This window comes from Lemur catta, chromosome 18 (genome assembly GCF_020740605.2).
Source record: "Lemur catta isolate mLemCat1 chromosome 18, mLemCat1.pri, whole genome shotgun sequence".
Classification (NCBI taxonomy): Eukaryota; Metazoa; Chordata; class Mammalia; order Primates; family Lemuridae; genus Lemur; species Lemur catta.
Window position 1 is genome coordinate 35,881,956 of NC_059145.1, and position 13,136 is coordinate 35,895,091.

Below are 13,136 nucleotides of genomic sequence, written 5' to 3' on the forward strand. Positions count from 1 at the left end.
TCTACAGCTGTTACACAAAACACTTGTCTTTAGGAAACTGCTGCAAATCAACGACCAGGTAACCCACTCTGGATCAAGGTTTCCAGTGTTTGGCCTCTCATTCAGGGAGGACGTTAGGGAAAGGACACTTCAGGGAGCCGGGAGTCCTGGGTGCTGACTGGCTGTGTGATTCCAGCCAGCACTGCCATATGGGCAGGACAGGTGGGAGTTCAAAAGGCGGGCTCTGGACGCTGACACGCCAGGTCTGATCCCAGGCCTGCCACTTCCTGGCTGAATGACTGTGGACAGGCTACCTGATGTGGCTAAGCCTTAGTTTCCTCACCTGTAAGATGTCAATAATAGTTGGACCTGGACCTCATAAGGTTGTTGTAAGAGGTAAATAGTAAATAAAGTAACATAAGCAGCATACTCAGCTTGGGCAAGGCATGGTCCACCATTACTATCATCATCACCGCTACAACTCTCCAAAGACCACTAGGGCACAAGAAAAATGATTCTGGGGTCTCTAACCCAACCTCTTTCAACTCCGTCATTCCAGGATCACCCCTAGCTGGCTCGTCTTTGGAGCAGAGGCTGCACGCTCCAGGGAAGGGAAGCACAGAGGCAGCAGAAGGAATGCTGGAGCCAGCCAGGGAGCAGGGCACAGGCACCTGCACACACCCTTGGTGGGCAGAACACTCTTGGTTCCTAAAATGGGCATCCTTCCTGACACAGCAAACCACCTTCTTGTAACCGCCCCCACAAGAACATGAGCACGAGTGTGCAGACACAGGAGCATGTATTTGTGGGGTTTAACATGCAGACTGCAGGAGAGCATGGGTTCAGATCTCAGCTTTGCCATGTAATGTCATGTGGCCTTGGGAACTGTGGTTCAGTTTCCTCACCTGGCAAGTTCCCGTCTCACAAAGCTGTGTGAGGAATTACAAACTCATGTCCCCTTGGAACAGTGTCTGACACATACAGCACCCGACAAATGCTACTTAGGGTTATCCTGTGTCTTTCATTCAACAAATAATCGAGTACTCATGTGTGTGACACACACCGTGCTGGGTGCCAGCCACACAATGGAGAGCAGACACAGCGCCTGCTCCTGCCCCCAGGGAGCTCGCAGTCTTCCCGTAGAGACATGAATCACACCATTGCACAAATGAGTGTGACAACACAACTCTGTCAACTGCCGTCAGGTAAAGGTCCACAGATTATAGAGTAGACAGTCCATTGTAGCAGCTTTTATAATGGCAATTTATTAAAAATAGCCAAAATTTTTGCTCTAAAAACATAGGAAGATGTCTATGGCACACACAGTTCAATGAAAACTATCTGTGCTGAGCATCTCATGGCGGGAACCTATGAGAACGCTGGCGATGCAAAATCACGTGTTCTGCACATAAAGTGAGGTCTAAAGAACGGGACTCAGACTGCAAGTCTGGCTCCCTCGAGGGAGAAGGAAGGGAGAATTTTATTTTTTACTTTATATACTTTGATATTATATGAATTCCTATGTTATTTTTGTAAATGAAATATATTAAAACCAAACAAACCGAAAGAAGCCTGACTTGGGAGTCTGCAAGCCTGGCTGGAGAACCTGCTCCTCCTCATCCCCACGGTGAGGCAACGATCCCTAAGTGCATCTCCCACCAGCTCGTATGAGGCCTAAGGTGGTGCAGATGTGAAGGTGCCCTTGGAAACCACTACTACTTTCCACTACCCCGGTGGAGACGGTCCGCCTGGGGCAGAGGACTGATCCCAGTGCCACCCGGCGGGGACAGCGTCCAGCCGCTGACCATCCCAGGCAGCACATCCAGCTGCCTCTGCAGTCCAGCAGCTGACCCGGACACATGTCTACCATATGCCACTCCAACCGCTGCTGCTTGCTTTCAAGCTTTTAATTGAATATTTTCAATTTTAAACTTGTGCCCTGAGGTAGTTTAATTGTGATGAAAGAAGTTTTATAAATCAAAATTTTAAAACACAATATTTTAAAAGAGGACCCACAAATTGCCATGCCTTATGCTTGCAAACAGCTATGCTGCCCTGGTTTTCTGCCCACCCCCAAAGCAAGCATCCCAGTGAGAGGCACCTAGGTGGCACGTACAAAAGGGAGGCGGCGAGGGCTACCTGTACGCTGAGCCCCGCGGCAGCAGAGTCCTGGGGGAAGCAGGCAGGGGCAGCACCCACAGCCTCTGCGACCGCTGAGGAAGCAGAAAGCAGAGGCTTTCCTTGTGGTCCAAGTCGGAGCTTCAGGTATCCCCTCTTTGGGCATCAAATATCCCCACTTAGAGGGATTATTGATCATTAATAGTTCCCACAATAAAACTCCCCTGCTTTTCTGGCCAGAATTTTAGAATGAGCTCCCTTTAAAACAATTTCATTATTTTTAATACTACTTTTTTTAAAGACTAATCACTGACAATGAGAAGAGTTTAAAATAGAATTCTAGGCTTCCAGATTTTAATGGCCCTAGCAAAACTCCATTGTTAACTCAGAAGCAGCTGCATACGTCTAAAAAATCACTTTGAGATCTGGCAGGGTTTCTTAAGAAACTTGAAGCTCAGCAAAAAGTTAAATAAATTATCCTTGAAAATTTACCAAATGCTCAGGAAGTAAGTCCGAAGGGAATTTTATCTATTCAACTAATTTTGTAATGTGAGATTTTTAATGGCAAATTACAAAATTGACAATTTAAATAGTTCATGAATGCACAAAGCTAGAGCTACCTGCTACCAGTCACCAGACAGCTCAGGTAGAGATCTTAAGTGCGTGCCTGGAACAGTGCGACATTCAGCCACTGACAGCATCCAAGACTCAGGAGTTCCCACCCCTAGAGCTTCTTATTAGAAGAACATCCAGGGAACTTTAACAAAAAAGAGCCACCCTGGCTCCCACTCTGGAATTAATCAGTTTTAGGGGGTGGGGTTTGGCATCAGGAGCATGTATTAAGCTCCCCAGGTGACTGTAACGTACAGCCAGCACTGGGCACCACAGATGCAGGCAATGACATTCAGCAGGTCAGCGAGAAAAGAGAATGTGAGCGCACCTCCAGGTACTTGACTGGACATCTGTTCTCTGACAGCCAGCACCGACCAACTGGAAATGAACTTCAAGAGCCAGAAAGCTGTGCTACCGTATCTCAAACGTGACCCAGTCAGTAGGTTTGTTTCCATCAATACTGATACTTTCTGAACAGCAAACTATAGGGCAATGGTCCTAAAAGTGGTCCTCACCCTGAGGTTGGTTAGACGTCTAGTAGAATCTTCAAAATTACCCTGTTTATGTTTTACTGGAGTCTGATGACAACAGCAGCAGCAAGTACCATAGCTATGACAACTCCTGTCAGTCACGGAGACTTCGATCCTCACAACAGCCCCATGGGTAGATACATATGTATCCCCTTCTTGCAGACAAGGCAAGTGGGGCTAAGAGATGTTATGTTGACTAATTTGTCTAACACTGAAGTCCAAATTCCAAGTCACAAAACTCAATTGCAGCCCTTTCCAGAGAAGGAGCATCAAAACGCCCCCCAGCCCAAGCCTTTGCCCCTGTGAGCTCGTGGCCATCTGCCGTTACTAAGGACTTCCTGTAGCCCACCCCCTGCTCACCCAGGCTGAGGTCCAGGCATCAGGAAGTGCTGCTTCTCACACTGTCACTTAATTCCTCAATGTCTGGACAGAAACTGCTCAACTCACATCCGGGACCCTGTTGAAAAGGGCACTCAGCTGAATTAGCACCCCACGCCAGTGCGGATGAAGCCAGAAGCCCCGGAGGTACCATCAGAGCAGGGCTGGGGTGTGAGGCACGTGGGGTGGTCTCACCCCGGGGAGGATGCTGACACCCCGACACTGGTGCTGACGGCACTTCTACCACCTGCTAAACAGATGCACAGGCAGCCCCAGACCTGGCATGGACGGGTGGTAAATCCACGACTGTTTGTTTGGTGAGGAGGACTGTGTGGGCCTCACTGAACCCTCCCCTCCCGTGGTTTTCTGGCTGTGACAGGAAGAAAATGGCTGGCGGCCCCGGGAGGCCCCGGGGAAACCTCAACTGCGCTGGCTTCTCCAGAAGGTCTGGGCCGCCGAGGTCTACGCTCAGCGAAGTTCCCCTCCTCCTCGCTGGAGGAGACTCGCGGCTCTCTGCTTAAGTCAGTTAAATCTCAACACGGTTCCCACAGTCTAAGATTTACGTCTTTATTTAAAACCCTCATCACCAAGGGCCTGGAAATCTGATGACTCAGAAAGCACTCGCTCCACAGGAGGCCCCAGCACCTGGCAAAATGAGCTCAGGAAAGAACAAGGGTGCACTACAGAAATATTTGCCATTCTGGATCAAACATTAAGCTAGTTAATCATTTTGAGTCACACATCACTGTGCATAGCAGAGACAATAATGCTGACGTTCCAAAGACACAGTGCAGTTTCATGGGCTTGGGAACCCAGCTACGAGGTTAATTCTGAAGATCTACCAGACTTTTAAAGGGGGGTTGTTTCTTCCTTGTTTATATTACTGAGTGATGCATTTAAGGGCCCTGAACATCTATCATTTTCTGCACCTTATTGATGCCATTTCCTTAGCTTGCAAAACTCCCTGTCCCCACCCTCTGCAGCCAAAGGTTGCTCACCCCACAGAGCCTTCCTTGCAATCCCCCCACCTCCCCACTGCCAGCATCACTGCGCCCCTCTTGACTCACACGGCAGACTGTGGTCCCTGACCATGGGCCCAGCTTCTCCACTCTGTCTTACACTAGGCCACTGCTCCTCCCTCTTCCCTTCACGGCAAGTTCTCTGAAAGGCAGAGTCATTGATTTTGTCACTACACTGGTCAGGTTCTTTGTAGGCAGTGGCAGGACAGAGGAAATGCTGGGCTGAGATAAAATAGTTAACCCTCAGGACATTGCCTTCAGCCTAGTGCAAATCCTTACTCCTCAAATCACAGGCCATACAACTCCACCACAAACGATGCCAGCAACGCCGGAACATGGGTCTCTATTTCTAGAGGTGGAGCAGTAAAGAGGTGAAAAGCCACTGGCCTATAACAGGGCCCCAGTCAGCTCCCCATAGGACACATCCAAACTAGCAAAAAACTAGCCCTGCCTGGAAAAAGGGACAATATTTTCCCTGGTTTATACCTCACAGGCTGCATGTTGGGGTTAGGAGTGGGGAGGCAGGTGGTTGGTGGACCTCTGAGGGCAGCATCCGAGCTGCAGTGCGCAAGTGAAGAGGAAAAGGGCTGGGCAGGCATCCCCACGCTGCCCCCGCTGCTGCCAGCAGTACTGTGGGTGCAGGAGCTCTGCCAAGGCCATGGCTCCAGGTGGGCTCCAACTGCCCCCAGGGAGAGCTGTGCGTAGGGTGGGCAGACACTCTTCTTACATCTAATCACCTAGTGGACACACCACCGAATTTGGGACTCAAATGAACGTCCATTTATAAACGCTGATCTCATTCGACAAACACAGCCAGCTCTAGAAATGCTCCCAGTCTTCTGATCCTTAGGTGATGAAGCCCTGGCCCCTTCCTGAGCCTGGCAAAACACAGGGAGGATGGGGAAGAGGGAGGCCTGCACTCTGTTGGCCCCCCATCAGCACACAGGTCTGAGCGGGTTGTAGCATCCACAACAACAGAAAACACCCCTCCCCACAGCAGCACAGACTCCCAGGCTGGAAGAACGGCAAAGGCCAACTCAGCCAGGAATCCCCTCCCCCATGGGCCTCTCAGCCCCAGCTGCCACACTCCACCCCTGCCACCCCTCCTGCTACAGCTCACCCTGGCCTTCACAAGGCCCACTGCATCCTCCCCAAAACCTGGCCTTTTCGCACCTCCCCAGGTCAGATTGTTTCTCCTGACACTGAACTGTCACAGCTCATATCCATCTATCTGTCAAGGCCCAGGGCAAATTCCCCCAGCCCTGTCCCAGACCCCTGCTCTCAGCTCCTGTGTCACATGCCTGCCTCCCCTCGTGCCCCATAGCTCTGTGTCCCTGTGCTGCGTTTATGTGTGGGCAGGCCTGCCCCTCCCTAGAGGGCAGCAGACCCTCTCAGGGTCTTCCTGTGCCCAGCCCCAGGCCTTGCAGAGTGCACAAGTGACTGCATGACAGCCGAGGGCCTTGCCCAAGCTGGGCCTTGCTCAGCCATCTTCTATAAGGGAGGCCAAACCCAGTCTCCCAGGCCCCTCAAAGGACATGCGCCCTTGAATCACGTTCTCGGTCCTTATTAACAGCTGTTCTAGACTGGAAACGAATCACAAACATCTTAGTCAAATGCACTGCTGGATCTCAGCTTCCACTTTTACCAGAGGCACAGACAGCCCCAGGAGGAGTGAGCACGTGTCTGTGGGAAAAGTATACGGTAAAACACACGCCGTGGCTGACAGTGGCAATTAATTCCAGGGGCTGAGCTACCAGGCCTTGCCTCCTGCAGGAAGTGCTCTAAGGTGCCTAGTGTCACAGCGTGGGGTATCGGGTGGGTCGGCTGCAAAGCAGTTGTCACTGACTCATGTGCCTCGTAACCACCACCTGGAATGCTGAACTGGTTTCTTCCCAGCCCCGGTGGGCTCAGCCTTTGACTTCACATGGACAGCACGGGGGGGGGGGGGGGGGGGCCACTTCAGGCGGCATAAAAGTCAAGAGGGACCCTGCTCTTCAAATTCTTGTGCATCGCCGCCGTTCACTCTGAGGAGAGGGCAACCATAACTTCCTCTCCGGTGGTGTAAGACGAACACATGTCTCACCCCACTCTGTGCCCTCACAGAACCGGGCTCACTGCTTTCCTGAGGCCAACAGTGAATAAATATGTCTGCCCCTCCTCGCCATAAAGCCACCTTACTAAATGCAAGTCTAAACCCCAAACCTCAGGCAGAAACTCGGAGTCAGTGCAAATGCACCAGTTCTCTGTGTGACGTGCTCGGGCAGAAGGAAGCGGGTGTCTGGGAGGAGGCCACCCCGTTCGCAGCCTGGGTGGCAGGGGAGCCGGCCCGCTGCCTGGCGTCTGGACCGCACCCTGGGTCCCTCTCGTCAGGAGCAGGAGGGGCTCTACGTACTATTTCGTTTGCCTTCCTCTCCTCCTTCATCCTCATTCTCGGGATCGATATCTTCTGCTTGGGTAATCCAATCCAAGTAGCCCTTTAGATCCTCTTCCAGCTGCTGCTTCTCCCGGAGCTTCTGGAAGTCTCCCCGTGCTTTAGCCTTCTCTCTTTCCTTTGAAAATTCTCTGAGGGAGGCAAAGAGAACACGCACATGTCAGGACATCCGTGGGGACCTCCTCCATGAGCCACCTGTCCTGCTGCACAACACTGTGGCAGGACACACAGCACCGAGTACAGCCACATTAGCACAGCAATGGGAGCCACACGTGGACAGGACATAAGACAGTGTCTTCCTAAGCGAGCCTGTGGGTGTCAGAGTTGCAGAGACCACACCAACACACATGCATCATTTCTTAGAAAATTAGCTCCCTTCGGCATGACAGCGGTCCCAGGGAGCCCAGGCCCAAAACACCATGTGCTGTCATGGTGGGCCTCTGACACCCCCACCAGGGGCCTGAACTCAGAGAGGCCCCACCTTTCCCAGAGCCTCCTCGGATATCTGGCATCACACTTCAAAGGGAAGGGACCCAAGTGGGCCAAGCTGTGTCAGAGAGTACCCGGTTTAGGGCTTCTTCAATACTTTTGGACAGAACTTTGCATTCATATTGTGCACTGACCCCTGGGTCCAAACCAAGAGCTCTGAGGGGGGAGCGGTGCTTCCCAGCACCCACACTGGGCTCCCTCCCCACCACCTGTATGTTCAGGCCAGAGCAGTGGACAGGGTGGGCCAGACCCACCCCACAGCCCAGAGGGGAAGTCGAGCACCGAAGCACTACTATTTCTCTTAACCCTTGCTATTTGTCACCGTCTTTCCCTTGAAAGCCTCTCCCGCAGGAGGGAAAGAGGCAGTACAATTAGTTGCCCATTTATGGGAACACCTGCCCTGGAAAGGCTTTGGCAGACGTGTAAATGTTCCCAACTGTTCGCTGTTTATGCTACTTTCCATGTGTGCAGTCCTATATCTATGCATACGTACAAGACCCCACATTCGCCCAGGCAAGTCTGAGAGTCAGGTGGACGATTACCCAATTTTTATATACAAGGAACCATCTGCATTTCCAACCGTGAATTGTTACAGGAGCCAAGATATACGCGTTATGGATTTAGTAAGTATAATTAAAAAGCTGCTCAGAAAGCAGGTGAGGTTACAGCAATGCAGCTTCTGCACACAGACCCTGAGATTCTGCCACGGGTTACCTCTATCTTCTCGCCTTCCTTCCAATTCGAACCTGCACATCTCCCTTTCAAGGACCTGGCTCGCTAACCCCACCCAAGTGACAAATGGGGAAACAGCCTACTTTCACCAGGCTAAGCCCCTTTCACTCCCCTCCCTCGACTCCAGGCTGCCAAGGGGCCAAACAGATACTTGAACATCCAGTGATGCCCATACTTCAGATAAGAAACCAGAATTCCTGCCAAGGTGCCACCTTCTGCCCATAATTAGAAATGATCCCACTCATTGTTCCTACATCAGCCCACTTTTCGGACCCCCTGGAACCTATCCTTGGCTCTGTTCGGGCTGGTCCATCTTCACTCTCTGGGAAGTGAGGAAGGAGGCAAGGCTTCCCAGTGCGCTGGGTGCAGCCCACACAGACCTGACCCCAGGGATCTGGAGAGTGAGCAGGAGTTGACCCACCTCCAGACATGCGCTTTGACCTTCCCATAGGAAAGTATTCCTCTCGGGGAGAACACCTTCCTGTCTCAAAAAAGAAGGGACTCCGTGGGCAGTGTCTTGCTGCTCACACGTACCACATCCTGAGAATGGTCTGGGGCTTCTAGAACCTCCTGGGCTTCTGAGATATAGGAAATGCATAAGTCAGCCCAGGGTAAATTCACCAAATTGCTCTGAACTCTGAAAAAGTCACACTCGACAGAGAATCACATCCCTGAACAACAACACAAGGGCATGTGTCAAATGAATTACATAATCTGTTTTCTTAAATACATCGTAAAGAACAAGTGGAACTACAATTCTATTATACCAAAAGGTATCCTAGTGCTGATCTTTCTGCACGTTTTGATTCTGAACTTAGCATACTAAATTTAGGTGATTACATTTAAACAGGGTATTCTTATTTTGGATTCATATCATATATGAGTTCTTGAAAAAAATTTACAGAGATAGTAAAAGAGTCACCCCATGAAGCTTAAGGACTTTATAAAATGAAATTTTGCTTTAATATCATATTTTACACATTTTTAACATTAGAAATATAAAAATCTCCTCTAACAAGCTGCATCACTGTTGCACATTCTTGGCGGTTTGGACACAGCTAAGCAGGCAGAAGTATTTAATAAAACCCTACCATGATTTAAGTTCCTGAGAATAAAAAAAACCCTGCCAAGTCCTGGTTTATTTAAAATAGTAGTCACTATTACAAAAGCTCATATAACAAAGCTGTTACCATAGACCCTCTGAATTGATTTTAGACAGTTCTGAATGACGTGATACTTAGCAGGCAACTAACACTTACTGATTTGGACAGAACTGAGATTTACGCGGCATAAATCTCCTGTTGGCTATGGGACTGGGTGGAGGACAGGGACAGGGAGGTGGGGTCTGTGTGATAAACCCAGCTGCCCCCTTGGCCCTCCTGGACCATGTGAGCTCCTAAGTCTGAAGACCTTGGTTCTAGTTCCAACTCCACCACTTTTCTGTTCTGAGCTTCAGTTTCCACATGCAAAACAGACACAATGATGCCTCGTCTTCTGTTTCACAGGGATAAATTCCATAAGATGGAACTTTGAAAAACACAAAGTACTGTACAAATGTTAAGTTCAAATGTATAATTTTTAGTTGTTGAATCTGGTCATAAGAGACAAATAAAAAAGGCAAAATGGAAGAGCTTTCTCAAATACCAATGGGAGAAAAATTAGAAATAGCTCTGAATGGGCTCTAAACTGCCATGACCCTGTTAGAGCTGGGGCACACACAGAAGGACACATGGATCCTAGGGCTCAGAGTGACCGTGATGAGCCTGAACCATTCTCTGCTCAGTTGAAAATAGCCCATTCCCATCACACCCAACCCTCTAACCCTCCATTCCAGAAAATCTCCCTGAAGTCCACTGCACCTTGTAACAACCTCAGTGGATGATACAAAAAAGTGACTCCATTTTGCACAAGAATTCATCATATTCTAAGAAGCCCATTACTCAGAGATTAAATCACAGTCACTGTTAAAAGAGCTTATTTATCACAGCTATCGTAGAAACCGTCAGACTTTCACAAGTGACTAAAAATCCAACTGTTACATCCTGGGAGGCCACTTGTTCCAAGATGGAATTTTGTTTGTGGTATGTCTGACCAGAAGTAAAGATAAATAAGAAGTGTTTGGACAAAAAAGCACACACCAAGTGCTACCCTTTGCACACCAAAGAAGGGGAAATAAAATGTACCTATCTCAGTATCTGAAGGACAGAACAGAAGGGCGAGAAGCGACCAAGGTTGGAGTGACACCCCTAAGTACACCTTTTTCTGTAGTTTTGACACTGGGAACCCTGTTAATGCCCTTCACATTAAGCATTTTTAAATTAAATCAACAAGGATGAGAAGAAAGGAAAATACCCCTAAACTGAAAGTGAATTAAAACAAACGAAACTGATTGCATTTCAAATGAACACCAATAACTACACTGAGGGAGAAAGACACAACTAATTTATATAGCTTGTGAACATCTGACCACCTGCCCTCAGTCCTGGGCAGGGCTGGAGTGAGGGATGCACAGCAGACAGACACCGAACTCTTTTTAGGAGGATTTTTGGCTAGTGATGTGGATGAGACCATTCTGAAACTATTTTAGATGTATTACAGGATTTAACAAATGAGTAAATGTGTGACTGTTGTTGGGAGCCAGAGTTCTCACCATGGAAAGAGGGACACAGAAACACTGAACGGAGGAGGGCTGGAAAGAACCCTCTGGCGACGGACTGGAATTGGAGGTATAGGTGTGAACTCACGATTTCTAAAATATGTTTATTTTAAAGTCTGATTTCTAACGTCTAATTTTTCAAAGATATCGGTCCATGAGTATGTATATGTATATGTGTATAAAAATGCATATGTTTCCTAGTTCTGTCTGTTGGAAGGATCTAGACACAAGGTGCTCCGCAGGTATGAGCACACGCAGCACCCACACCTTGATCTCTAATAACATTCTCCATTAAAAGAAACCAGGGGTCTTTGGAGAAATAGCCAATTCCAGTGACAGGGCAGGGTAGTTACAAGATGAAGAAAATAAGTGCTCAAAAGCAAAAACATGACGGAGCCATGCCATAAGAATACAGGAGCTAGAGAAGCACCTCCCACTGGCCAAATTTGAAAAAATTTCAGTATGAAAATAACTAAAAATAGTAATAAATTATAATTTAAAAAAATCAGACCGTACCCCTTATGGATAACAAAAAAGCAAATGAGATAAAATATTAATAGCGAGTGAATTGGAGTAAAGGGTATATGGATTTTTCATTGTATTATTCTTATTCTTGCAACTTTTCTGTATGTTTGAAATTATTTCCAAATAGAAAAAAATTTTAAGTGCTTAGAAAATGGAACTGTACTAATCAAATGTAAATTTATGTTGTCACATATTCATTTTGGTTTGCCAGCTAGATTGTAAGCTCCTGCAGGAATGGACAATGTTGTCCATTTCTTATGTATTTCTTCCCATGTCTGCTTCCCCATGGTGTCCACTGCAAACAGGCATCAGGAAGGCTTTGCACAAAAAAATGCACCCAACAAAATGAGCCCTACTTTCAACTCCTGTAGGAGGCCAGGCTACAGCCCCCTATAGGACAGAAAGCCCACAATTGCTGGAATCGCCCAGAAGCAAGAAGCAAGCACGTCCAAGCCTACACATCCCGTCTGGAACAGCCTCCACAGCCAGCCTGCCATTTCTCCTTATCATTTTCAGGCCTCACGTGGTGGATTTTCTGTCTCTAGGTCATTAGAAAATCTTCCCTTTCATCTCCTTTTTAAGGAGCCATTACTCAGTAAGGAACCTCCCCGATAGCCCAACAGGACACTACCAAGGGCCTCACGCAGGCCAGTTTGCACACGCCCCACCCATGGAGGCCACGGAGGGAGGTGCAGCCAGAGCATTTCCCTGGAGCTTGCCTCCCTCCCTGCTCCGGTGACTGCTGCAGACCCGGACTTCACTCTGGTGCTGTCCTGCTCACAACGGCTCACGTTTCCTTGCTGCTGCCCTCCAGAATTGATGGCAGATGCTTCAGCCTGGCACTCAAGGCCTTCCAGCCTTCTCCCAGCTTCCATTCCAGCCTTATTCACCCATCCTACAAATGTATACCTTGTACTTTGGCCACACTCTTCTCCATACCTCCACCCTCTGAGTCTTTGTCCATGTGAGCACAGCCTTCTCCTGCCTTTGAATTACAGTTCAGCTTTCAAGCCTAAGCTCAAGTCTCATGTTTTTGGTGATATATTTCCTGTCTACCCCATCCAAATGTGTTCTGCCCACCTCTGAATCGCCAGAGCACTCTTCTCTTGGAGCACCAAGACACAGACGTGTGTGTCCCCTCCTCCAGGCAGCCCCCTCGGTGCTGCATACTGCACAGAGCCCAGCACAATGCCCCACCCCATCCTCCCTGGGGAGTGTCCACTGTGAGCTGGGACTGCTTTCACCGTCCTTATCTGGTACCTGAGGCTCAGAGCAGTGGGACTCACAAGCCCCTCTAGCTGCCGAATCCACCCTCCTAAGCACCCCAACGTGGCACCTGGGAGGCAAAGGCAGGGAGCAGAGGAAGAAGAGGGCAGCGGCCTGGAGGGTCGAGGATCAGAAAACAGGCAACAATCAGTCCAGGAAGGGCCTTAAATACAAAACCAGGGAACTTGGATTGCCTCCGTATAGGCAATGGGGAACTGATGAAAGTTTGATAGGACTTTTATCAGCTTTGTTTTATAGGTGTTATGTGTAAAAGAGGAGATCAAAGTAAGGAGAAAATGGTGGTGGGAAGGCCAGAAGGCGTCAGTAAGCCCTTCCCCAGAGGGGCACCCACCGGGGCCTTTGGTAGAGACGGACTAACGCCTCGGCGGGGAAGCCGGGGC

General features: G+C 49.0%; 1 protein-coding gene across 1 annotated transcript in view; it reads right to left on the reverse strand.

The window, feature by feature from the left end:
• Positions 1-13,136, reverse strand: part of CACNA1D (calcium voltage-gated channel subunit alpha1 D) — a 303,856-nt gene that overhangs the window by 98,371 nt on the left and 192,349 nt on the right. Inside the window, exon 9 of the mRNA XM_045529982.1 lies at positions 7,029-7,198. Coding sequence (XP_045385938.1) covers positions 7,029-7,198 — 170 coding nt within the window. The remainder of the gene's footprint in view (positions 1-7,028; positions 7,199-13,136) is intronic.